At 40.4% G+C, this 24,936-nt stretch overlaps 1 protein-coding gene across 1 annotated transcript; it reads right to left on the reverse strand.

Annotated features, from left to right (window-relative positions):
* Positions 1-128: 128 nt before the first annotated feature.
* On the reverse strand, positions 129-18,337 carry ENO4 (enolase 4). The gene is made up of 14 exons (XM_062496593.1): positions 18,200-18,337; positions 16,905-17,033; positions 15,492-15,682; positions 14,384-14,532; positions 12,574-12,743; positions 12,235-12,366; positions 10,792-10,857; positions 10,034-10,081; positions 8,044-8,208; positions 6,707-6,832; positions 4,208-4,403; positions 3,239-3,306; positions 2,573-2,690; positions 129-214 (listed from the first exon to the last, which is right to left on the reverse strand). Exons 1-14 carry the CDS (start codon positions 18,335-18,337, stop codon positions 129-131), a joined length of 1,782 nt encoding a protein of 593 aa, XP_062352577.1.
* Positions 18,338-24,936: the final 6,599 nt, after the last annotated feature.

The following is a 24,936-nucleotide window of genomic DNA, read 5'->3' on the forward strand; positions in this document are numbered from 1 at the left end:
AGTAAAATGTTTTTTCTTAGAAATTTATCCCAAAGTTAATGTGGATAGCCTAGGTTAGTGTGCTGTTCTCTGGGAGATGAGCAAGCAGGCTGTGAATCTGCAGGGCTGGCTGAGAGCTGTGGAGGCAGCTAATCCTGCTCTGGGGCACGAAGCACATCAGGATGTTCTGGCAGTGATTCTTCAGCAAAAACAACAAATTCAAGTTTTGCTTCACCTGAAATAGGAGGAAAAAAAAGAAAAAAGAAACAGGTCATGTTTGCTGTAATGAGATTTGTTGTAATGTTCTCTGGTGCACACAGATGTTTTGAAAATGCCACATGACGCTTGCAAGACTTGGCACCTTTAAAAGTCTGGTTCTTCCTTAGAAAGGAAGGAACACTGATTACAGGATCAGGACGTGGTGCACAACAGCCTGAGCTGGATATTTATTGCAGTTCTTTCTTCACTGATCATCTCACCTTGCTGCCTTACTGTTTTCCCCCTTCCCTGGTGTTCTTGCCAGAGTTCCATCAGCTGACTGCCTCATCCCTACCTCAAAAAGCCCTGTCCCAGTGCTGATCCCATAACTATCAGTTCGCTGTTACTGCCACCAGCAGTTTCCCTGGTTTTTTCGCAGCTCTGTGACTCCTTCTCCCCCCTTGTCCCCAGCAGCAGCTCCCGTTTTGCCCCGCACACGCTGCCCAGCGCCCGGAGCGCCCCAGCCCGCTGTCCCTGCTGTGCTGGGGCTGGGGCTGGAGCTGGGGCTGGGGCTGGAGCTGGGGCTGGGGCTGGGGCTGGAGCTGGAGATGGGGATGGGGCTGGGGCTGGGGCTGGAGATGGGGATGGGGCTGGGGCTGGAGATGGGGATGGGGCTGGGGCTGGGGCTGGAGCTGGGGCTGGGGCTGGAGATGGGGATGGGGCTGGGGCTGGGGCTGGAGCTGGGGCTGGGGCTGGAGATGGGGATGGGGCTGGGGCTGGGGCTGGAGCTGGGGCTGGAGCTGGGGCTGGGGCTGGAGCTGGGGCTGGAGATGGAGCTGGGGCTGGGGCTGGAGCTGGGGCTGGGGCTGGAGCTGGGGCTGGGGCTGGAGCTGGAGCTGGAGCTGGAGCTGGGGCTGGAGCTGGGGCTGGAGCTGGGGCTCCACCTGGAGCTGGAGCGGGTCACACCGCGCAGGAGGAGCAGGCCTGGCAAACCTCGCAGCGGGCGCTGCCCAGGGGCAGGGGCAGGGGCAGGGGCAGGCAGTGGCACAGCTCGCCCTGGATGCTCCTGAGCCCGGCGCTGGCCCCTCGGGCGCTCCGGATGGCCCAGGGTCACCTGCAGCCCTGACCCCGCAGTGCTCGGGCTCTCCGGGCTATTCCCAGCTCTAGCCCAGCCAAACGAGGAGCTTGGCACGCAGCTCAGACCTGCTCTCACTATTGCCCTGCTGCTGGTTTAGCCGCTGCATCTTATTTCTGCCAAATGATTAACGGTGTCAGGGATTGTTGCTGTTTCACTTCATCAGATATAGGTCTAAATATTTGTCAGACTCGAGAGCCTTTGTTTAGACTATACTGTTTGAGGAGGGAATATATTAATACTGCTGAGACAGTTAAAATTCATAGTTGTATAATTATCTGTCTTATTTTTGAAAAATGCGTTCTGCAAAACTATTAGCAAAAAAATATAATTCTATGTTTCTGTTTTTTACAATGGTTATTTATAAAGCTTAGAATATTTTCAATTAAAAAAAATTAAACTACAATCTCTGTTCTATAGTGTGCATGTCAAGCGCTGCTACCCTATGTGTAGAACATTGGAAATTATTACAAACAAGAGGGTAAAATGACTTAATTCTGGTTCGTGTTTCCTTTTCTTAGGCATAATACAATTCTTGCAAATCCTTTCCTTCCTTTCTTCCTCTCCTTGTCCCTCTGTCTCCCCTTCAGACTGCATGTCTTTATTCTGGCTTGATTGATACCTGAGCAAGTGAGAAGTGGCTCTAATGAACTGTTAAGCATTTAACTGTGCCTTGGTACAGTATAAAAAGAAGATGCAGATCCTGAAACAGGCAGGCAGATGCATACAAGTGGCAAAGGCTGAATGTGCATCGTCAGCTTGGGGTTTTCTTGGGTTTTATTTAAGACTTACCCACGCAATTGTAGCTTTCCAAACACATTTTGCTGGAAATGTAACATACAAAAGAAGGCTGTGAAATGAAGTTTTGTTAGCAATATATGTTTCGGGCCTCGAGGGAGGTGGGGTATTTGGCCTAAAATTCCATTTTGGCAGCTTTTCGACACATTATATGCATGGTTTTTTGTTTTGCTCCTTTTGCACCGTGGGCTTCAAGACTCCAACCAATTAATTCTGGGAAAAAAAAGCTTAATGTAGGCTACTCCTCAAGAAGGGGTCTATTTTAACATTCAGTAAACAGATAATCCATTAGGACAACAATATACATTGTGGCAAGTGCTATCCTAGTTTTTTTTTGTCAGCCCTTATTCATAGCCTTTTGATTCCGCTTCCCTCCTGGGGTGCAGTTTCAATCATTCTCCCTCCAATCTTTGTGCCCGTATTCATGGCAGGCTGAAAACAAAGTAAGAAAGAAGCTCGTACGCAGCGCTCCATTCGCGGCCAGCTCCTCCTCTATAGCCAGCAGCCGGTTGTATTTGGCCACCCTTTCTCCTCGGGACAGACCTCCCAACTTGAGGAACCTGGCACCCAGGCCCACAGCCTGCAACGAGAGAGGGGCCCGTGGTAAAACTCCTCACTTGGGCAAGCCAAGTCGTTCCCAATAATTCAACACGGTATCCTAAGCCTTATTTAACACCCTCATCTCTCCGCAGAGAAAAACGGGGAAATAAAACCTCTCAGTGAAAGATCTGCCCGATGCAAACAGTAATTTTCACTGGTATGTGAAACGACATTTTATTTGCGAAAGATTAAGCGTAGTAGTGTTAAGGATATTTGCTTAAAATGTTGTTACTACGCAGGAATGTTTTAAGTAACTCTCAGTTTTTTATAAACTCATGCAAGCAAATGGATCATACACACTTTTGAATATACTCCCTGCTTTGGCAAATTTCCTGTGTGCTCTCTTTAAATTCAAAAGAATAACCACTCTCTGTGGGGGGCAAAAAAAAAAAAACAACCCTCTAGAAAAAGCCCATTTTGTAAAATGTTGTTTCTTTCTCAAGCACAAAAAGGCTTTCTCTCTAAAACCAGTACATGTTAAAAGCAGTATTTTTGCAATTCTGCAATTGAACAGCTTTCAATACTTACCAGATCCACGAGGCTCTCATCTGAAGATTCTCCATCTGGACTTCCCAATATGGTAATATGTCTTTGACCTATATATAACAGGAGGGAACACCTTCATTAGAGTGTATTTTAAATATTTCAGACAGAAAATTGTTTGGACTTCTCATTATTTTTTACCCTTGGGCTAAATATAAACAGGATAAAAATGCAAACTGTACTAGTTTGCTACATTACCATTCTGTTTTATTTTCAGATGGATAAGGGAACTTTTAACATCCTGTCCAGGTCTCTGTCTCTCACTGATTTGTCTGATCAGGCTGTGCTATTTATTTTAAATGTGTTCCTCACTATAGTAATGATTTTTCTTCTCTTCAAAAAAGAATTTACCATCGTGACTGAATGAAATCTTTTAGTTGCTATTTACTCGCTTTGATACAGAGATTCTGGGTGTTTTTAAGGAACAAAAGTAAAATGAAGCTATATTAAATTTGTCCATCTATTCCTTGGGTATAAAAATGAATAAAGAAAATGTGATACAGAGAGAAATCTTACATACAAAGCTGCACAGGCTCTTAATACTTACCACAAAGGCTCAATAATACGTAGTCAATAATCTATCTAAATGCAATTTTAAACAGTTTGTACGTGTCTGAATTTTAAAATTATTAATGCTAAAATTATTCAAAATCCAGATGAATTGAACACATCTCTTTAATTTTCTTTAATTCTGATATCTAGCTGCATGACACTTAGCTGCAGTGTCAAGGGGCACCCATGTCCAAAACATTCACGGTGTATTAACTGACAATAGTTGAATCCTTGACTGCTGTTTTAAGCCCCTTGATGGGGATTTGTGAATCAAAACTTAAATTTCAGTTTCTTCTGACAAGTGCTTCCTAAATCAGAAGTGTCAATAACTGAATAAAAAAGTGAAATATTTGCAGGTGTGGCTCGTAGGGTTTGGTTTCAGCCTTTCCCCCTTGTACTCACCATCCAGAATTCCAGTAAGTTCTATGAGGTCTGACACCTTGGTTTGGTTAATGTATTTTAGGACAACACCACTGCACGTTGCTATGTTTATGTTTTGGTCAGTTTTGAGTTTGGAAATTTGTGTGGCACCATCTTCAGCAATCAGGTAGCATTTGGAACCAAGGGCACAACAGATGCTGCTCCACTGTTCTCTGTCCTGCATAAACAAATTGAGCAAACAGTTGGAGTTTTAAAAGCTAAACTGAACGAAAACTCTAATTGAGGAGATAAAAATTAAGGAATAATTTGGGTTTAATCCTAAATATGTCCTTCATATAAACATATTGCATTTTATACTGTATTTTAAATCTGTTTCCCTAAGGAAAACATACCACTTGTATTTTCCTTGGTTTTAAGACTTTGCTAGGAAACATAAATTTTAATCTGAAATTAATCAATACTATTTTCACAAAATATAGTTTAAATATTTTAATTAAATTAAGTGTAGGGGTCTGTTATATTGATTTCCCTTCTGAAATTTATTTCATTTTGATGGAACATAAAATAATTTTTATTGTTTTATCCAAATTACTCATTTTTGTGTTAATATTTCAAGTGTCATAGTTGTTGGAACATGAAATAATGAACAGGAGACATAGACTCAATGGCAGGACCCATAGGGAACAGCAGAATACAATGCTTTCTTTTCTAGCAAAGCTCCATTTTTCAGGGTCTTTGTCTCTTTATTTTAATGCATTGTCCACATGGTACATGGCCCAGGCTAAATAAAGGACAAGGATATGTAAAGAATTTGAAAGAAGAAATTTACTAATTAATTTGCTTGCTTTGTGTCCACAGAATGCAAAGTTCTCACATTAAAAAAAAATAAAAATCTCGACTTCATAATTCTGCCGGTGGTTATTCCTGGTCTGTGGATCAGATTTTTGTACTTATGTACTTTGCAATCAACATCAGGGCCACTCCTGTATGGATTTCAAGCCTGTGCATAAGAGAAAATGAAGTTTTTGACACCTGAACCAATGTTAAAATTTAATCACCAAAGTGGTCTGGTGTCTGGCAATGAATTATTGAATTGGTACCAGAACTAATCCTCAAGGATCTAATTATCAGAGGCAAAGATGTGGCATGGGCAAACCTTGGGAGATTTGGGAGGAGGAGGAGAAGGAGGAGGAGGAGGAGGAGGAGGAGGAGGAGGAGGAGGAGGAGGAGGAGAGGAGGAGAGGCATTTCCCTTAACTCTGTACTCTATTCCCAACTGCACTTCACTGCTTGCTGTAATTCACCTGCTGATTCTCATCTTGCAAATATTTTTCTTCCTAAGAATTCTCAAGGAAGTTGCAGCCCTGGCAGGAGTGGGGAATAACCTGGTGTTTTGGAACATGGTAATTCAGAGATTCAGACTGCAACAACACAGGGAGGCAAGGCTAACCAGAGTGAGGTAATACTCGGTGCAGTTATTCAAAAAAATGAACTTTTAAAGTTCCAGCTAAGGACAAAATCAGATGCATTTTGCAGTCCATCAGTTTTAGAATTATTGATTCAGGCACTGGGCAGATTCACAGAGCCAACATCACTTTGCTTCTCCCTTCAATCACAGTCTTTGTGTTCTCTTCATGGAAATGAAGTCCCTGTATTTATTTTTAAGAAGATAAAAGTGAAATTTGACATCAAGAACAAATTTTTATTAAGTTGTGCAACTGCAGAATCTTGGCCTACAATTGTCAGTTCTGCAGCAATTAAGTTTTTATTATTTTTTTAACACATGGAAATTCAACTTTATGTATAAATGTGTCTATATAAGGTCATAAAATCTCTTTTATCCATCTACAGTTTGATAACATGCTTAATATTATTGTGCTTTATTGTTGTAGTTTATTGGCCACACTAATTAACTCCTCTAACTTTGTTCACAGAGGTAAAATACAGGGGGTCTGACCCCCACTTGAATAATTCTGCCAAGCAATGACAGTGACAGGACTTTGGTTATAAATATCCATCACAAAGAACTACAGCAGAAATATATTCTGGTGATTTTTTGGCTCAATATACAACAATGTTCATATTTTTCCCTCTCTGGCTTAAGATAAGATAAGATAAGACAATGCATTACACATCAATTTTTGTAATACACTTGGATTTTACAACTTCACCTTATAATTTGAATAGTGTACATAAAGAAAAAAATATAACAGTGGTTTAGCAAGTAGAATCAGGTAAAAAAGCAAATTCTTGTAATTCTTTAAGGTATGTGTACTGACTATTATGTTCTTGCCAGGTTTTCCATCAGAAATTATGTCAAAAGTACTGAAAAATTTGGATATTGCCAATAAAATACATTTAAAGAAATTCTTAGATGCATTTTCTAGTGATATTTTTGTGCTTAAAAACTTGAAAATCAGAAGCTTTGTATTTTACATGTTTTGTAAAAATGAGAAAAGGTCAATGACATGCCACTGAACACTACCATCAGTTTTTAAATGACTGCACTGTGGTATCTTACCTCTTTTCTTAAGGGATCTATTAATGCAATAATAAAAGGAAAATTATCAATCATTTCCACATACATGGCAACCATTTCATCAGGACTTTTGAATGTTCCAGTGAGTATTTCATATTTTCCTTTTTCCTAGAAAGTAAAGTAAAAAGCATAAAAGATAAAGAAAGTAGGACCCTGAAAAGTAGTGTACACATCTCTGTTAAGGCAGTGGGCTGTGTGTGCTTCAGTCAGGAGGCATTCACTCATCTGCTTCACTCTGAGTTGTCAGCACACTGTTACAGAAAACTCTGCCTAAAAGGTTCCAGTGGGTTCATGTCGAAGTCTCTGGACAATGCCACTGCCAAAGGAATAGAGATCTATTTCAGCATTTTCTAGGCAATGCTGCCAGTTTGACACAATTATAGTAATAGCATAAAGTTAGCAATATTTGACATTGTCATTGAATCTTGTGTGAGAAAAATCTCATTTTTCTCTTCCCCCAAAAAAGGTGACTTTCCCCCTCATTTTCATAAGGAAAATATCGCCGGGGCAAGGAGTGCACCCTCAGTGCTCAAAACCAGGACAGTGCCTTTCCCTGCCTCTTTCCCCTTCCCAAAAAAAAAAAAAAAAAAAAAAAGGGAGTAGTTTAAAACCAGTCTCATTCTGGGAAGCAGAAGACTGCAGTTTGGGAGGAATTTTTAGGGCACCCTGTGAAACTGTGCCAGGATATCCACTGCTTCAGTGGCTTTAACAGTTCAAGAACAGAAAGTTACAGAACTACTGGTAATTCAATGGTTAAGATTTTGCACATTCTGGTATAGGACACAGATGTCACAGCCAGGAGAGCAACTGCTTTCAAAAAAGATATTGGTAATGGAAGCTTTGGCACTACAGAACACCCAAACACACAAAAGCTCATGAGGTACTAAATGGAATGGGAAGTTTCTTTTTCTGCTTAGAGAAAAATCTGATTTATCTTGGAATAAGGAGCAAGAACTCTAAGACTTTGTCAGGAGATAAATAGATTTTGTCAAATAAAAACATCAAAAACCTGAAATTAAAAAAATTAACGTTGATGCAATGAGATGGGCAGTAAACATGTATATAAACATACCATAGTAAAAATACATGCAAATGTTAGGATAGTTTGAAGAAAACAAGAGATGTAGCTTAATATAATGGACAAACAAACAGATTCAGGCAGAATTTATAAATGCAAAGATAATTCTGTTTGCTTGATCGCTACCTTAAAAAAATGGAGTTAGAAGTTTGTAGGTGAGTTTGCAACATAATAATAAATGTTAAAAAACAGCCACATGTATTTTAAAACATAAGAAAATCAAAATTGAGAAATAACTTACATAATCCATTAATTCATGAGCAGCACAATTTATTGCTAAGTACAAGTCTGTTCCTAGCTCCAGACCTATATTGTTGCAAGCTGTTTCCATCTGGAGTAGCAGTTGTTCTAGGCTATCATATCCTATCGTCAGGCAGCCTAAGTGTGATATTTTTAAGTTTGGTGGCTGAAAGCAAAACAAAAAGAATCACTTTATTTACACACATATATATTATACATATTTATGAGCTTTTTTCATTTGTCATTTCAGTCTGCATTTAGCCATCAAATTATAAATTTGTTCTCAGAAATCTCCTTGGCAGATTTAAGGACAATTCTCTAGGAAAGAGGGATTATCAAGTGCTAATGAGTAGCTAGCAATAGTCCTTGGAAATAGGTGTAGTCATGCAGATCTCAGCATTGTATGGCTAGTACTGGCTTAAAAAATTATTTTGAAGGCGCTCTCAACAACCGCTGCGTTGCCATAACTGCTCTGGTGCTAAGGACCTTTGCCACAAAAACATATCCTCCACTTTTAAACAGGCAGCACTCATCAATCCTCAACTACAACATTGATATTGACTCTGGGGACTGTTTAAGAAACCTCAAGAATCATCCAAGACTTCTAGAAGGAACAAATTTCACGGAGGGGAAATACCTCCAGCCTAGCAGCATGCAGCTCTGTGCTTCAGGGACAGTATTGTTGGACATCAGCCACAAGCAGAGCTGTATTGAGCAAATATTTCACATATTTCCTTCTGTTGTCAGTTTTTCTGTAGGTTTTCCAAACACTGATTTTTAACTGTAAAGTCTGGGAATTTTGGATTATAAAGATGCAGCAACAGACAGCAAAAAGTGTTGCAGTCTTCCTGCACTTCAGATAGAGGTTAAATCTGCAGTTTCATGTGGTTTTCAAGATGTCCATATGCTGTGCCTTGTTACATGCTATTAAAAGCATTGTTTATCTGTATAAAAACATTTTTCTCTGTCTAGTTTTTACTTCCTTAACCTAGATAAGTTCTTTTTCACTGCCTACTTTGTAATTTCTCCTTTTCCCTCATTCACAAAAAAGTTCAAACTAACACAGTGCTTTTATCAGTTTCAAATTCAGTTTCACTATTGTCTCCTTTTAGTTTCCTTCTACTGAAATAAATGGAATTTTTTTCACAGAATCTAATGCATTGTTTCCTTGTGTATATCTTACAGAAATATTCTACCTTATGATTGCAGTACATATTGAGGTACTAATATGGAAACTACCCACCAGGAAAACATTGGCCAGCATCTTAATGATGATAACTTTCTTGCTTTTTAAGCAACAATAAAATAGGAAAGCTTTTGTTCATCCTTTTTTTTTGTACTTCACAACAGTAGAGATTCTCTCACCTGATAATATTTGAATCATCTCAGAATGAAGAGCAAAACCTGCATGGCATTTCCATCCCACTATTTGGAAAACTCATCAACAAACTACCAGTTTTGAAGGGATAGAAAAGATCATTTGAGCCATACAAAATAATGTCCTGTGCAGTATTGTGAGTGCTGCCCTTTAGCTACTGGTTTGTGTCTGCCATTATCTGTAACCTCCAACTGGACCTGGGCTGAATGCAGCAGGATAAAGAGGGGAGTTGTGCTCCTAGGGTCATGAAACAGCACAATCCACAAGTCTTACAGGTAACAGTTTGATGGTCTACATGATCAAAAGTTCTCTGCTGGTGCTACACGCCTGCAAAATGCTCATTTGGATAAATTACCAGGATTTCTATGAGAGAAGAATTACCAGATCCTAGAAATTTCCCCCTATTTCCTCTACTATCCCCCAGGAAGGGAAGGTAAGAGTCAGAAGAATCTAAATTATTATGTAAAATATGAGCATTTGGAATATTTAAGTCTTGCCTTGACCTTTCCAAAATGGCAATGTAGATTAATGCTTCCTTTCCTAAGAACATTTTAAGTCCCCTGCTGTTGTTAATACCTTGTTGAAGGCTTAGAGTTAAAATCTCTTTTCTTACCGGAGATTTTTGTGCTTTTCCTTTCTTACTGTCTGCTTGTGAACCAGGCTGTTGGAGTGAAAGAAGATAGAAATCAATTCCATGGAAAAATACAAAGATGACAAAAGAAAAAACAAAGGAAAATAAAAGAGAAAAGATTGAATGAATTTTAGTAAAAAGATATTGTAAATATTTCAGTTAGGAGATAGCTTTATTTAATAGTTTAATTTTTTGGTGGTTACTAATTTAAAATGTTTATTTCTATATGGACATCTGTCCAACCATCATTTGTTTTTCAAGACATTCTCATTCTCACCCAGCCCATCAAAAATACAGGGGATCTCAGAAATGAGAATATTACTGAATTATGACTCTCTACTTGGAGAAACACAACAACATTGCTTTCCAAAAAGCACATGCACACACCAAGACTGATTTACTGCTACAGTAGTAGCACCTGGAATAAAATATACTGAGTGTGAGAGGTGTAGCAAGGTCAGAATATATATTGTATATTCCCTCTGATACCATTCACTCCCAGTATATTTCTTCAGGTAAACAGGAAGTCATATGCTTAGAACAATGTTTTGTTCTAAATTTTCTAATTTAGTATCACCAGATGGCCAATGTTTTATTAATCTGTCAGAGAAACACATCCTCTGTTCTGTGTCATGGCCCTGTAACAGGCTAAGTGTCCCATGTGGATGTTTAAAAAGACAATGGTAGTAAACATATCAAATGAAGTACATCTCACTGTAAGAACACATTTTTTATTGTACCTTTTTGCCTGAAGACTCCAACAGTCTTGTAATTTCTTTCTGAATATCCAGAACTCTTTTTATCCCCTGTAATTAAACAACAGTAATCTTCAAAAGAAAGTTATATTAATTCATTTTAGCAGCTTAAATCAGAAGAGGGACAACACTTATTCTAAATGAAAATTACAGACTCCTCAACACAATCTCTCCATCCACAAAATGCAGTCGTGTCCAGCCATAAAGGGTTAGTAGCAGTGGAATGAGCAGGAATATTTGATTATGGGATGTCAAGGAAAGCAGTTTCCTCCCCAGAAGCAGCCCTTCAGATATCTAACAAGTAAAAAATATCTGGGTCTGCACATGTAATGGGAAATGGAAAGGTGGTAATACCTACTCCCAATTGTGACTGCCTAAGATTTCCTAAACTCTGACAAGACGGAACGCATTTACCTTCAAAATACTTCCAAGAAGCAGTGGGGGGGGGGGGGGGGAAACATCACTGTCATGATTTTATACATTGATTTTATACATTGGGGAACACTCCGATTAAATGAATTCATTGCTTTTAATACAAGGCTCTTTTTCCTTGTCAGCTGAGCTAGTAAATGTTGAGTGCAAACTTGGTAAAGGACATTTCGGATTTTCTCAAACTGTGCCAGTGAAAGAATACTGAAGGGGGCAGAAGTCAGTCACAGCTGGCAACAACACAGGACAAACAGCTTGGTGCTCTGCACTGCAGCAAACCCCTTCCTCTTCTCCCGTGGGCACTGGGAGGCATCCTGGCTTTGAATGGGGCAGAATAAGTGACCTTGTTAACAGCTCTGGGGGACAATCCAGAAAAGTTAAGAGAAAAGCAAAAAGAAAGAGAATCGAGCTCAGTTATTTGTTCAGGTCACCAGCACACAAAGTAGAAATCACAGCCCTAATGGAGGCATCTTGTGCAGATACATTCTTTAATGCAACACATGGCTAAACAAAAAGAGAAAGGGGTGATCCCATGTGTCTCACCCATCCTTCTTGCTCTTTGTATTCCCTTCCAGTGTTACAATCTCATTTTAAAGCAACTTATTCCCAAATATGTTATGCTTTCCAGTGATTTTGTTATGGGTTTTGTTGTTTCGTACGCTATATTAAACAACTGGTAATATTTATAATCTACTAGTGCAAAATCTATTATTGTCTAATGCACTTCCTTGACATTGCCTTCAATGCACTAATTTTTTCCTCTATACGAACATCCATTTTTAACTGAAATCTTCATTTCCTCTTTTAAATCAACTTTTTACTTAATGTTATTACTGTTAGAATTCTGCATTAACATCTGTTAAAACTTTGGTCTTGTTAGCTAACAAAAAATGAAAAATATAGTTTGTAAGGACTATATTGAAAAGACCTATATACTTATGTACATGTGTAGTTAGTATGAAGTCTATAGAATACATTTATAAAGAAAGGAAACAGTACCTGTTTGAGTGATAACTCCACTGGTGGTATAACCATAACTTCTTTGACTAATTTCAGTTTTGTACGTGAATTTTTTTCACAGTTCAACAGAGTAACCATTGGGAGTGGTAGAGTCATTTCTTTAGGTGACTCCTGTAATGGGGAATGCCAGGTGAAAATAAAAATGTAAAAATCAGAATAATTTCTTGTGTATTTTCGTTATGGTACAGAGCTCAAAAACTGCAAACAGGCAATAGTGTTAAGGGTTTGTTCTATGAGGCAAATTTAATAACACTGTCACAACTGGCTGCAATAATTATGATAGCTGGAACAAAATAAAATTACAAAAGCCACATGTACCTGATGGTGTTTCAGCAGTGCAGTATATAAGTACAATGGGACATGGCTAATGGTGGCCCCAGCCTTTGCTATGGCAAGTGATGTTCCCCCAATGGCCAAGCTGCCCCACAGCACTGATTCAGCAGGTTCTGCAGGTGGGATGAGTTTCACTTCCACTGACACCTTCTTTGCTACAACACAGAGAGGTAGTAGCTAAATATTTTCTTGGTTCTAAATATATGGTTGTGGATCAGAGTTATGTGAGTAAATTATCATTTCAATGTGTACTCAGTGTACTAAAAACCAGTAATTTCTTTTTAAACTTAATTTTGTCAGCTGTTTTACATGGAACGACCTTACAAGTAAGCAGAGAATCTGTCCTCACTCTGGTTTCAAATGCATTTCAAGTTTGTTTCTTTTGGAGATCTTTCAGCCATAAATACTGAAATATGTATTTTAATTTATCTGTGTTTGAATCCAATAACATTATAAATTTTTTTTCAGGTTCCTTTCAGAAGCATGTTTTCACTCCTCTTTATTGTGCTCTTTAAATGCTCAGATTTTACATTAAAAAATGGAAGATTACATTATAAGCTGATTGGGAGTACAAATACTTGATTTCTTCTAATAATGACTGTGAAAAAAAATTCCACGGGCCTATTACAACTGGAATTCCCAAAGAGAAAACAGGTCTTTTAAATATTACACATTAAATTTCCAAAAGAATTTATTTCCCTTTTAGATACAATAACTTTGTCCAAATGCTTTAAACCAAGCTGTTCCCACTACCATATTTATTGCCTATAGTGCTTACATGAACACTTACAGGGAGCACCTGCTGAAGCTGCAATAAGTGATCTGATTCCCAAGAACCATTTCACTGGGGACTGTTTGATATTGGCTCCAAATAGTCAGGCACTGAGACTAACTAATAATGTTACAGCCAATGTCACAATTAGTAAAAACACATAAGAGATATATCAGCAGAAGCTTGACTGAAGTATCAAATACACCATGATGATATCTATCTGGATGGACCTGACAACTGCAGAAATTAAATTTCAGGTCAAAGATGAATTTACTGTGCACACATCCATGAAGTAGGAGGATTTTTACTCACAGTATATGATAGTTGCAACTAAACTGGTAAGAAATAATAATTTGCCAAAATTTTCTGTCCTTCCAACAAATGACAACAACCCTTTTTTGTCTGAGTTTAATCTGTAGATGGAGATAACATAGGGGTACTTTTCCTTTGGCTTGTTTGGTTTTGGCCATGTACTCTTACCTTATTTTTCTAGTCTCACACCCTTTTTTCCTTTTTCCTCCAGTAGGATGTTTGCTTACTTCCTTTTACTCTATACTACCCTTCACTCCTGTCTCACCCTCTTATTCCTTTTTCTTTTGCTTTTCTCTGTATTTCTTCTTTTCTCAGTGTTAGAAGGAAACTTTCCTTCCTCTTTCAGTTGTTTGCAGCTTCTATCTTAATTCTATTTCCTTTTTACCACTCAGTTCTGTGATTTCCTTTTCTTTCCTTATCATTTTCATTTTCATTCTTCATTTGCATCCTCCTCCATTCTTATTCCTCACTCTGAAGCATAATAACCTCCTGTCTAAACCAATTGTAAAACAAAGGCAGAAACTGTTCAACCAATGCATGTGAATGATGAGGAAACCGTATTTTCCCCTCCCTCATTTTGCTGCAGAAACTGCTGTGATCAAAAAGGTCAGGAGAGAGTAACCAAACCCTTTGAACATGAGACAGGGTGTCTTTTAGGACCTTTATCAATATCTGCATTGCAGAAAATATTAAAATTAAATAAAGTAAAACCTGGTTTTCCTCCCTTTTTTTGCTTAGGTGTTGAGGCCGGAGGGCACAAAGAAGGGGCAGGACTGGCTTTTGCTGCTTCTTCTTCCTCTTTTTCTTTCTCTTGCCTTTCAATTTCCTTTTTTTCTTCTACCTTGTTTGCAAAGTATTCACTGAGGGAAGAGGCATAAAAACTGCTGGGTCAAAATATTGCTAGACATGTGGCAAGTAGACAGATGTGATGCAGGCTAAAGGACATGCTAGGAGGTAGATTAAGCACTTGTATTTGAGCTTCTGCCATAGATGCCCTGTGTGAAGCTGGAGAATTTATAATAAATTTATAAATTAATTTAATAAAATATTATATAAAATAATACATATATATTTAATATATTTTATATAAATAAAATTTATACATAAATCTATCATATCTTTCTCTTTTGGTAGTCATCTGCAGCACTGATGAAACAAAAAGGACCACAAGCAAGTATTGCAAACCTTAGTACATGCTTTGTAAATCACTCTGGTTTGAAAGTCAGCTCTGAGCAGACAGTCTGAGCATGAAGGATTTATTTCTTTTGCATGGGTAGTAACAGATCCTGTCATAACTTCATGACTTCCATCAGCCTGGCCTAGGTTAAGACAGTAGGTGAGTTGTACACTGGTTATTGTGTGGCTGCAGACTCGGAGGTGGCTGAATTTCAATTACATGCATGAAGTGAAATCTTCACCCATGGGTCAAAGAAAGCCAATTCAGGCAAACTGAGTTTGTGAGATACACAAAGTAGTGTAAACAATGCATTAAAATCTTATTTAGACTCACTTTCCAACGGAGTCCTATTCCCTTTATCAAGGTTTTCCCAAATCTAGTCCACATGGAAGGCAATTAGGTCTATTTGCTACAGCCTGTGTTCAGTGCTGCAGCTCCAACCAGCATGCTTTTTATATCATAATTATGAAAAGCAGGCAATAATGTAGTGAAATGGGTCTGAGACAGACATTATATCCTAAAAATATCTTTTTAAAAAGTAGAAAACATTGAATAGTCTACATGTCTTTCATTACAATATAAATTAATGGTGAATATTTCAAATATTCAAATGCAATAACTTTCATAATATGCAAGACCTACCCAAGCATCTTATCAGCTTGACACTGGTCAGTAGGATCCAAGCACCTTAACATTGTGTTCAGTGATTCATTGACCCATTCCACAGCAGTATGAACAGAGTCATTTCTTTCTTTCTCATCAGCTTCACTTGTTTCAGGCAAAGCATTTTCAGGTATTTGAGAATGAGTAGCCATTACAGTGGAACAAATCCTCTGCAAAAGAAAAACAAACAAACCAAAACCAAAACAACGTAAAAGGTTTAAAACACTATTTAATTTCTAACTTGGAAATGTCATTTGAAAGACTGAGAAGTATATCTTTACCAACTCTACAAGTACACATCTCCAAATCTACTTGCTCCACTTGTCTTTTCTCATCCAGCACCTTCTTTTTAGGCTCTTATACTTTGGTAATTGCAGACATTATTCAATTTTTTTGGCCTAGAATTACCACTACATAGGCAAAACCCCTCTGACAGATCTGCCTTATACATACATTATGCTATCAGAATAAATGGAGTTATTTTAAGGACCATATAATCATTAGGACACCTTTCACTGCAGCTGTTGGTAGCCTGTTGCACCACAGTTCATCAGCATTCCTGCTTAGTGCCATCCCTCATGAACAGTTACTTTTGTCTTAGATAATTCAAACCTATCTTTCTCTAATGACAAAGAACAAATGATATTAAGAAAATTCACTTAACAAAGTGAAATTTACAAATTTACAAATTTCCCACAGTTGCCTGGACTAACAGTATTAACTTCACAACCTGTGAATATCTGTGAGGTTACATGTAATTCCAGAATTAAGTGAACCAGAGTTTAACCGAGGGAGTAGAAATAATTACTGCACAATGGCTAGAGCTGCAAAGCTGTAACTTGAACATTTCAGGTTGGGGAAGAGATGAGCTGTCAATTCTGCACTGCAGGTATATGGGTATGTTTGACTTTACTGTCACCCACATCAACCTATTAGTTCAGTGCAAAAGAAGTGCCTCCATCTATACTCTTTTTCAGCTGTACTGTATATTTCTGAAAGTGTCACACAAAGAGAAATATAAAGATCTGAAAATTAAAGAAAAAGGTGAAATGAAAGTGAATGTGTAAGATCAGTATGGGGTGTAAGCAAAATCTACATGATCAGTAAGAAAGAAAAAAAAATAAAGTAACATACAAAGATACACTATCAGATTCCACTCAAAAAATATTGTCTAATTCCTCAAAAATAATGTTTTCATAGCTGCTGCCACTGTATCTGTTCACAGTATCTTTTTTTTTTCCCCAAGTTACAACACTCAACTGTTGAGTCACAGGGATTTATATCTTGTCATAAAGATGGAAAATAAAATGTTCCTTGGGATGTGAGAAGAATAGTACCTCCCCCAGATATTGTCCTAGTAAAATAAATAAAACAAGAAGAAGCAGCTCATACCTTCTCATAGTTTCTAACTGTACAGTATATTTCCACTTCTAATGTTGGCTGACCAACTCCATCAAAAAGTTTTCTTCCAACTAATTTGCATATTACTGGAGCTTTTGAAAATTTAGAAAAGTAGTTAGCCTTAAATGAAAGAGAAAGAACTCAATTAAAAGTCAATTTCCAGGCAATGAGGCTTTTATTCCATGATTACAATCAAATCCACCACTGAACAAATCCATTATGGCTCTCTTCCAACTCAGCATATTCTATCATTCTATGATTTATACGTTCCAGCAAGCCTTGAGCCCTGTGAGAAAGGTGGAAACCATGATTTCTGGTAGGCAGAGTCCTCATTCTTCTTCCAACACGGTCTTTAACGGGACTGAAAAACTATCATAATTCAATACATTTGTGTCTGTGTTCATAGTTAATGAACACCAATGTTGGTTTAGAAAAAGGACTATTATTTTACCTGGGGCTTCTGCATACTTCCTTACTAGTTTCATTATTTCATCTGCTTTTGGAGAGTACTGAACCACAGTTTACCAAATGGGAAAACTACCAAACACTTAGGGCTACAAAGAAGAGGAACATGCCAAGTACCAAGCAAAGCAAGGAAAGGCGTTACCAGTTCCAGTCCCTTCCACTGATGATGGCAAAACACTTGGAGATTGGAGACAGTACAAGATGGAATGAAATATTTCAATTCCACATCCACTCTCCCATCAAAGACCATACCAGAATAATTTTTTTTGGGGGGGAGCTGCTCACTATTCTAGTATCGGCAATTCCGGTACCGCCACTAATTGAGGTTTTATTATGACTACTGTCAATAATACTTTGCCAAGTGGGAACAGATAAAATCGGTCTGATTCTCGACCCTTCCACTGGGGTCCATTTGCCTTTCATGAGCAGCTGCAGTGCGAACAGCACCCAGTCTCTTGTCACCGCTGGCCCGGGAGTCACCACTGCTGAGCAGCAGTTTTGTTGGGACAAACAGCGATGGACATCAGTGTACCACTTTGTTGGTGACGGACATCAGCGTACTACTTTGTTTTTGTGTCGAGACAAGCAACCAGCACAAGCCAAGAAGCCCGGCTGCTGCGGACATGTACTCAGCGCAGCACCCACAAACACAGAACCATCGCAGCCCTTGCCCGGGCCAGGGGTCACCGAACTGTCCCCACGGAGACGCCACCTCCTCGCTGAGGGTAAGGGCTGGCAGCGGGCACGGGCACCCACAGGGCCCCTCCGCGCCGGGAGAGGCCGCTCCGGCCCCGCCAGGCCGCGTCCCCGCCCCGCGCTACCAGCTCCCCGTAGAGATCCTCGGGGCGCTGCAGGAACAGCTCGTTCAGCGCCTCCTCCATCCGCTCGGGCACACGGAGCCCTCGGTAGTACTCAGCCGCCTCCCGCCGCAGCCGCCACCGCCGCTCTCCCGCCTCCATCGCGGGGCCGCTGCCGCTGCCGCTGCCGCTGCCGGGTAACGCGGGCCGGGAGCGCCCGCCCCTTCCCCCGCTGGCCGCCAGCCCCGGGCCGGGACAGCGACACCTCAGGGCGCTCTGCCCCTCGTTCCCGGGGCTCTGTCCCTCGTTCCCGGGGCTCTGCTCCCCGAGAGCCGCCCGGGAACACGCCGGGTTGGCAGCGGAGGTGGTTCGGGGTGGCCCGGTTTGGTTCCTCCGTGCCCTCAGAGCCCGGCCGTGGCCTCCCAAGTCAGGACGGCCCGGCCAAGAGCACCTCGCTTTTAAAAGTTTCCGAGCGACAAAACTGTGCAAGATTATGGTCCTGAGAGAGGGACAGGCTGTGTGTTTGGGAAATGTCTGCTGCAAAACGCCCGCAGTAACTCCTACGTTTGAAAGCCCTCCACTTCCAATGAAAAGAAACATTTCGCGACCTAAATGGTCACTTCTAGCCCGCAATTTCCTACAAAAACTTTCACTTTCTTGCACTGTTCGCTGGTAATTTTGTTGAAGTAACTGAAAATGGAGATACTTAAAAGCTATTGGGCGCACACTTCCCCAGTTTTAAAATCAATATGTGTGGACCTTTGCTCATTGTGTGCTCACTTCTCCAGGTGGGGTGATAATGAAGAAAAATCCCTAAGGAATCGTTTTCGTTTCATATGCTTTAGAAACACTATGGTACCTCTCCAGAGATTTAAACCCTTTTTTTAAAAAGCTCTTTCCTCTGAAAAAAGTTTCTAAACTGACACTCCCTGTTCCTTGAGGATAGTGGGTAGCAAATGCCTCATTAGATTTTCTTATTTCAGGAGGAGTTGATGTGGTGGGTGGCTGCTCTTTGGGCACATAACTAACTGCTTCAGGAGGGGCTTGTGCAGTCAGAGGCCTGGGTGGCAGTGGTCAAATAGCGCCAGGTAATTTGTCACATGCACAGGCTTGCCCCGGAAAGCTCCAGTTTAATTAAGTGTTCCTGGAAGAACACCCTTCTGGAGGTAAATGGTGTTGGTGTGAAGGAAGATGGTGGAGACAAAAGGGAGACAAGGGGAAAAGTCAGAGTTCTCTGGGAGGAAGTGGGAAAACTGATTGCCTAGGGTTATGAGGAAGGCTGGTATACTCAGTGACTATTGTGCCTCTGTTCACTGGCAAGTGCTGCAGCTACACCACCCAAGTCATGAAAGGAAAAGTCAAGCACTGAGATAGCAAAGGGGTAACTGTTGGGACATGAGGGAAGAGTAACTGATGTCATCTGCCTGTACTTGTGCAATGCATTTGACACTGCCAGCACAACATCCTTTTCTCTAAACTGGAGAAATGGATTTGATGGAAAGACCACTTGGTATATAAGGAATTGCCTGGATGGTCACATGGAAAGGGTTGTGGTCAACGGCTCAATGTTCAAGGGAGGAGCAGTGACAAGAGGCATCCTTGGGGGTTAGTTCTGGGACTAACCCAGTGCTGTTACCCAACTTTGTCAGTGACACTGACAGTTGGACTGAGGCACCCTCAGCAAATTTGCCAGTGACCCTGAGCTGACCCAGTCAATGTGCTGGAGGGAAGGGATGTCCTCCAGAGGGACATCCCTGGACACGCATGAAAAGTGGACCCATGTCAAGTTCATGAAGTTCCAAAAGGCAAATGCAGGGTCCTGCATCTGGTTTGGGGCAATCCCAAGCACAAACAAAGGCTGGACAGGGAATGTGTTACGATCAGATTAGGGAGAGATGCTGCCTCAATGAAGGTGCAAATGAGACCATGTGATGACAACATACAGATTTGATTTAACATGGATTTTATTTAACTAAAAATGTGGGAGAGAGAGATAGAAATAGGAAAGAGGCCTTGAGAGAGAGGAAAAAAAGCAGAAGAGAATCTGTTGGAACTAGATGATCTCTGAGGTCCTTCCCAAACTAAACCATTCTGTGATGCTAGAGGATGTGTGGGTGTGTTTTTAACTTGGTATTATTGTAACAATAATAATAAAATAATAATTTGCCACTACTACTATTTAATCTTCATCTTGTACTTATTATTTTTATACCTATTCTTCTTCTTCTTGTTCTTCTTAGCATTTACTTCTACTACTATTTCTTCTTCTTCTACACAATTTATTCTTATGTCTATTCTGTTTTCTTTTTATCTTTTCGTATTGTTATCCTTATTCTCATTCTTATTATTTGTTTTCTTTTTTTTCTTATTCTTGTTTAAATTCTTATTCTTATGACATTTCCTATTCATTTTCTTTATTCTTGTTCTTGTTCTTATTCTTGTTCTTGTTCTCTCATTCTTGGTGAGTGCAAGCTTCCCCATGGGACAAGTCCCGGTACCTACCGGCTCCTTCTAGGGACAGCTCCTGCTCTGTTGAGGCTTCCCCTTGGGGCCCTTCCTGGTATTTGTTGATTTCTCCTTGGGACAGCTCTGTGTGTTCCTCATCTTCACACTGAGAACTCTCAAGCTCCCCAGCCAAGGCTGCCTCCTCAGTCTCTTGCTCTGCCAGGACTGATCCCCTGTCTGCCTTCTCCTGCTCCTCACTGGGGGCTTGGGCTCCCAGTGGGCTGGGCAGGGGGCTGGGGGGGTGGCAGGGGCTGTGCGGGGCAGAGATCGGGAGCTCTGTCCCTGCTGATGGCACCTCCTCATTGCAGGCAGGAGAACCTGGTGCCTTTTCCACCCCGGGGGCCAGAGGTTTGAGGGGCTCCTCCTCAGCAGCTCCAGCTGGAGCAGCAGCAGCTGCCAGCTCATCCTCCCTGGCACTCCCCAGGGCAGGAGAGGTGCTGGGCAGCTCACAGGCTGCCTGTCCTGCCACCTGCGTGCCCACACTGCTGGGAGAGCCAGGCCCCTGCTGGGCACAAGTCTGGGCATCCTCGTCCTTCTCTGGGTGCACGGGTTTGTCCCATATCTTGTGACTGCTGCCTTCTGCCCAGGGGTTCAGCCCCTGGCTGCTGACACTTCCTTCCCATTGGGGCAGCTTTTGCTCACTCCTTCCACTCCACTGGGGCAGCTCCCAGACCTTGTAGTCTTTTCCTTTTGATAGCTCCTTGTCCCTGTTGTTTCCCATTTGAGACAACTCTGGGGGTCTCTCATCTCCTTCCTGTTGGAACATATTCAGATGGCCTTGCACTTCTTCCAAAAGAGACAGTTCCTGGTGTGCCTCCCCTTCCCACAGGGACAGCTCTTGGTATATCTCATCCTCTTGGAATGTCACACTTTCTTCCCAGTGGCACAGCTCTTGATGTGTGCCATGTCCCCACTGGACTCTCACACCTACCTCCCTCTGATGCCACTCTTGGTGCCTCACCACTCCCCATGGGGAAACTTGCTGGTTTGTCTCTTCTTGTTGTGAGGGTGTGGATGGAAGAGAAGCTCAGCGAGAGCTGGCAATCCATGCTGCTGGCCCAGAAAGGCACCCATGGGCTGGGCTGCATGGAAAGGAGTGAGGAGCAGCAGGCCAAGGGAGGTGATTGTGGCCCTCTAGTCCATAGTGCTCCCACCTGGAGCACGACATCCGTGTCCAGCATAAGAAAGACGTGGGCCTGTTAGAATGAGTTCAGAGGAGAGCAACTGAGATCCTCAGAGGGTTGGAGAAGCTCTGCTGTGAAGACAGGCTGAGAGTGTTGGCATTGTTTAGCCTAGAGAAGAGAAGACTCCAGAGAAACTTCAGAGCCCTGCCAGTACCTAAAAGAGCCTCCTACAAGAATGATGGAGAATTTTTAAAGGGTATGCAGCAATAGAAGACAGGGCAATGGCCTTAAACTGAAACAGATACAGATTAAATATTTGGAAGAAATTGTTTACTGTGAGGCTGGTGAGGCATTGGCATAGCTTTCCCAGAGACACTGTGGATGCCCCCTCCCTGGAAAAGAAGAAATCTGTTACGTTTGCCTTAAGTGAAGCAATGAGACGAAGTAGAATGATACTCATTTAATAACCCTGCACTCTTGTTTTTAATAAACTGTTGGAAATACTAGTAGGGAGTCCCCTCAAGTATTCATATTTTTTGTTTCCTGATCAAGTGAATGTTATATGAATTATCTCTATGGCCATGTAATTTCCATTAACAGTAATTGTAAGCATGTAGAAAGAGGGTGGCTTATCCTGTGATCCTCCCTATTACAAAGTAGTTAACTGATTAAGGTTAGGATACCACAAGCCACTTCATACCATCCGTGAACTCTCTGCAACCCCATTATCTTCATTAAGCTTGTGTGGGTGTAATTAATTGGTGTTTAGTTACCAGTTGTGTTGAATGAAAAGAATTTAGTTCTATTTCTCTTAGTTTTATTGGCCCCATGGTGCTAACAGACTAAAGTGTGATTAAAAACTCAAAATATATGTAGCAAGAGCCAAGGAACAAACCCAGTGAGGAAAAGCCTGTGATTGGTGTAACTCTGGCCTTTGAAAAATGACTGAATAGAAATTACGCCCTGCAATAGTTCTTTTGTTTTTAAACTGTGAAGATGCTTCACTTACATCAACATGTACATTAAAACCCCATCTGTATAATTGCAATCATGCCATTCCTAGGGGCTTACATCATATTTTGATGTCTTCTCAACAGATTTTGCCCCAAATCTTCTAGGTGCTTTTTATTTTTGCTTTCAGAGGGGAATGGGTCATGTTTCTTTTGAGAGCCACTGTACAGAGTTTTTTGTCACCTCAGGCCTTTATTATAACTCTTGTGCCAGGAAACAAATTATGATCAGCTTTTCCTCATTTATAATACTGTGTTGTGTGTGTTTCCTGTTTCACATGCATCTCCTTTGGGTACAAATACGTGTTGCTAATCAGGCATGCTCTAAACCCGAGTATAATACTGCATACTTGAGGGTGGCATGAAAGATTTGCCTTTTGCTGTTCTAAAATGCTTCTTTAAAGATATAAACTTTACCCTTAAATCAATTAAGATCATCATCTCACTGCCATCTGTATTCTTGTAGGATTTCACAGAGGAGTAATGTGTGCTCATTCCACTGACGGGGGCTTTTTTGAAGTCAGCTCTCAGTACGTAAAAACTGTATGACATTTCCAATAGAATCAGGATTGTCTTTTTAGCTTGGTGATACAAATTCTCTTCCACAGATATTTACTGTTTTTGAGGCACTTTAATTTTTTTTTTAAAAAGGCTTTTTAATGATTTTTCTTTTTTATACTTAAAATACTTCTGTAGTGTTTCTTTTAATTCTTAATATTCTATATCCTCTAAAGAAAAAACTCCAGTATCAAACTTAAATATAATTTTATGTATGAGATTAAACAAAAGATTCTGTCCTTGGACATGGCTGAACACAACATTTAGATTAGACTTTTAGTCTAGATAAAAACTTGCAAGAACCTGAGTAATATATATACACCACATGTTTGGAAATTTCTAATAAATATTTAAGACTTCCCCCAGCTCCCCCAGCACTATTATTTTAATTTCCCAAGTACTCATACAAGAGTTCATTTGCCTTGAGTAATCATTCTCCGCTCCAGTGGTTACTTCAAGCTGAGTGGGCTTTAGTACTAATTTCTTCCTAAACTTTGAGGATCCTTCCTGTGGGTCTGTGCAGCTCCTGCTGTGCAAGGGTGAGCCTGGCCTTGTCCAAAGGAGCCTGCTGAACTGCAGGGTGAGATCTCACAGGCTTTGATTTCTCATTCTAACTCCAAAGGTGATTTGGAACACGTGGTATTTAAAGACAAGCTTTTGAGCTGAGTTTTGGCTTTACAGAAGCCTTGTGTGATATAGATGGGTTTTGTAGCGTGCAGGTTTTTAATGTAATGCACAGGTTATTGATGACTGTGAGGTTTAGTCTTGGATATCAGGGGGTTGCTACAGGATTTCTTCAGGTGTGCATTTTTGAAGTAACTTGTGAGCTTTAGGGCATTACTAAATCCTATGTAGTTCAAGGACCTTGATATGATCGATTACAGGGATTTTTGTCTGCGCTGTCAATATGCTACTCTGAAATGTTATCAGGCTTTGTGAAATTCATGTTCAGTATTTTCCTTCACATGAAAACGTGTGCTAATACATCAGTTACTGCATATGAGGTATTGACTTAATTTCAAAGAGGATGCAGCAACATGGCTGGAATACATTTATAGTACATAATACAATTTATACAAATGTGCAATCAACCTCAGAGATAAACAGACAGTTAGAAAATGGCAGACAGAAAATTTATTGCAATGGAATTACTCTTTTCTGCCTATTTGTTGAAAGAAGAGACCTTCCTGAAAAGAATTGCTTCATACCTTCTCAAAGGTTCTGAGCACTAAAGTACCTTTCTTTTTGGTAATAGTTTCCATTCATTACTCTCAGTATGAAGAATTTTGAAGATTTTTTTTTTTATTGAAATGCTTTATCTTCACCTTTCAGGTTTTGTATTGTCTTCTTTTTATATTGAATTAGAAATCTAAATTTGCTCAAGTAATGGAGAAGTGGCACTTGAAGTTGCAAATTCAGAAATTTTTGGGATGGTGGGAAGCAATTTGTAGGTTATGTTACTGATCAGCAGAGCCAAGATTTACATGACTGAGAAGTGAAGCCTGAGTAGTGCAGATGAAGTGGTGATCTGTGGGGTACATGAAAAATAAAGTTTGAAATCTGA

Source organism: Cinclus cinclus, chromosome 7 (assembly GCF_963662255.1).
Source record: "Cinclus cinclus chromosome 7, bCinCin1.1, whole genome shotgun sequence".
NCBI lineage: Eukaryota > Metazoa > Chordata > Aves > Passeriformes > Cinclidae > Cinclus > Cinclus cinclus.

Bases quoted from the DNA above. Each gene is read 5' to 3' on its own strand.
- ENO4 (XM_062496593.1), bottom strand. From the start codon at position 18,337: ATGGAGGCGGGAGAGCGGCGGTGGCGGCTGCGGCGGGAGGCGGCTGAG. The intron at 14,533-15,491 runs GTAGGTCTTGCA...CTCTTCCCTCAG, and splicing joins CAAGCTGATAAGATGCTTGG to TGAATACTTTGCAAACAAGG. The intron at 215-2,572 runs GTACGAGCTTCT...CTCCTATTTCAG, and splicing joins GGCCGCGAATGGAGCGCTGC to GTGAAGCAAAACTTGAATTT.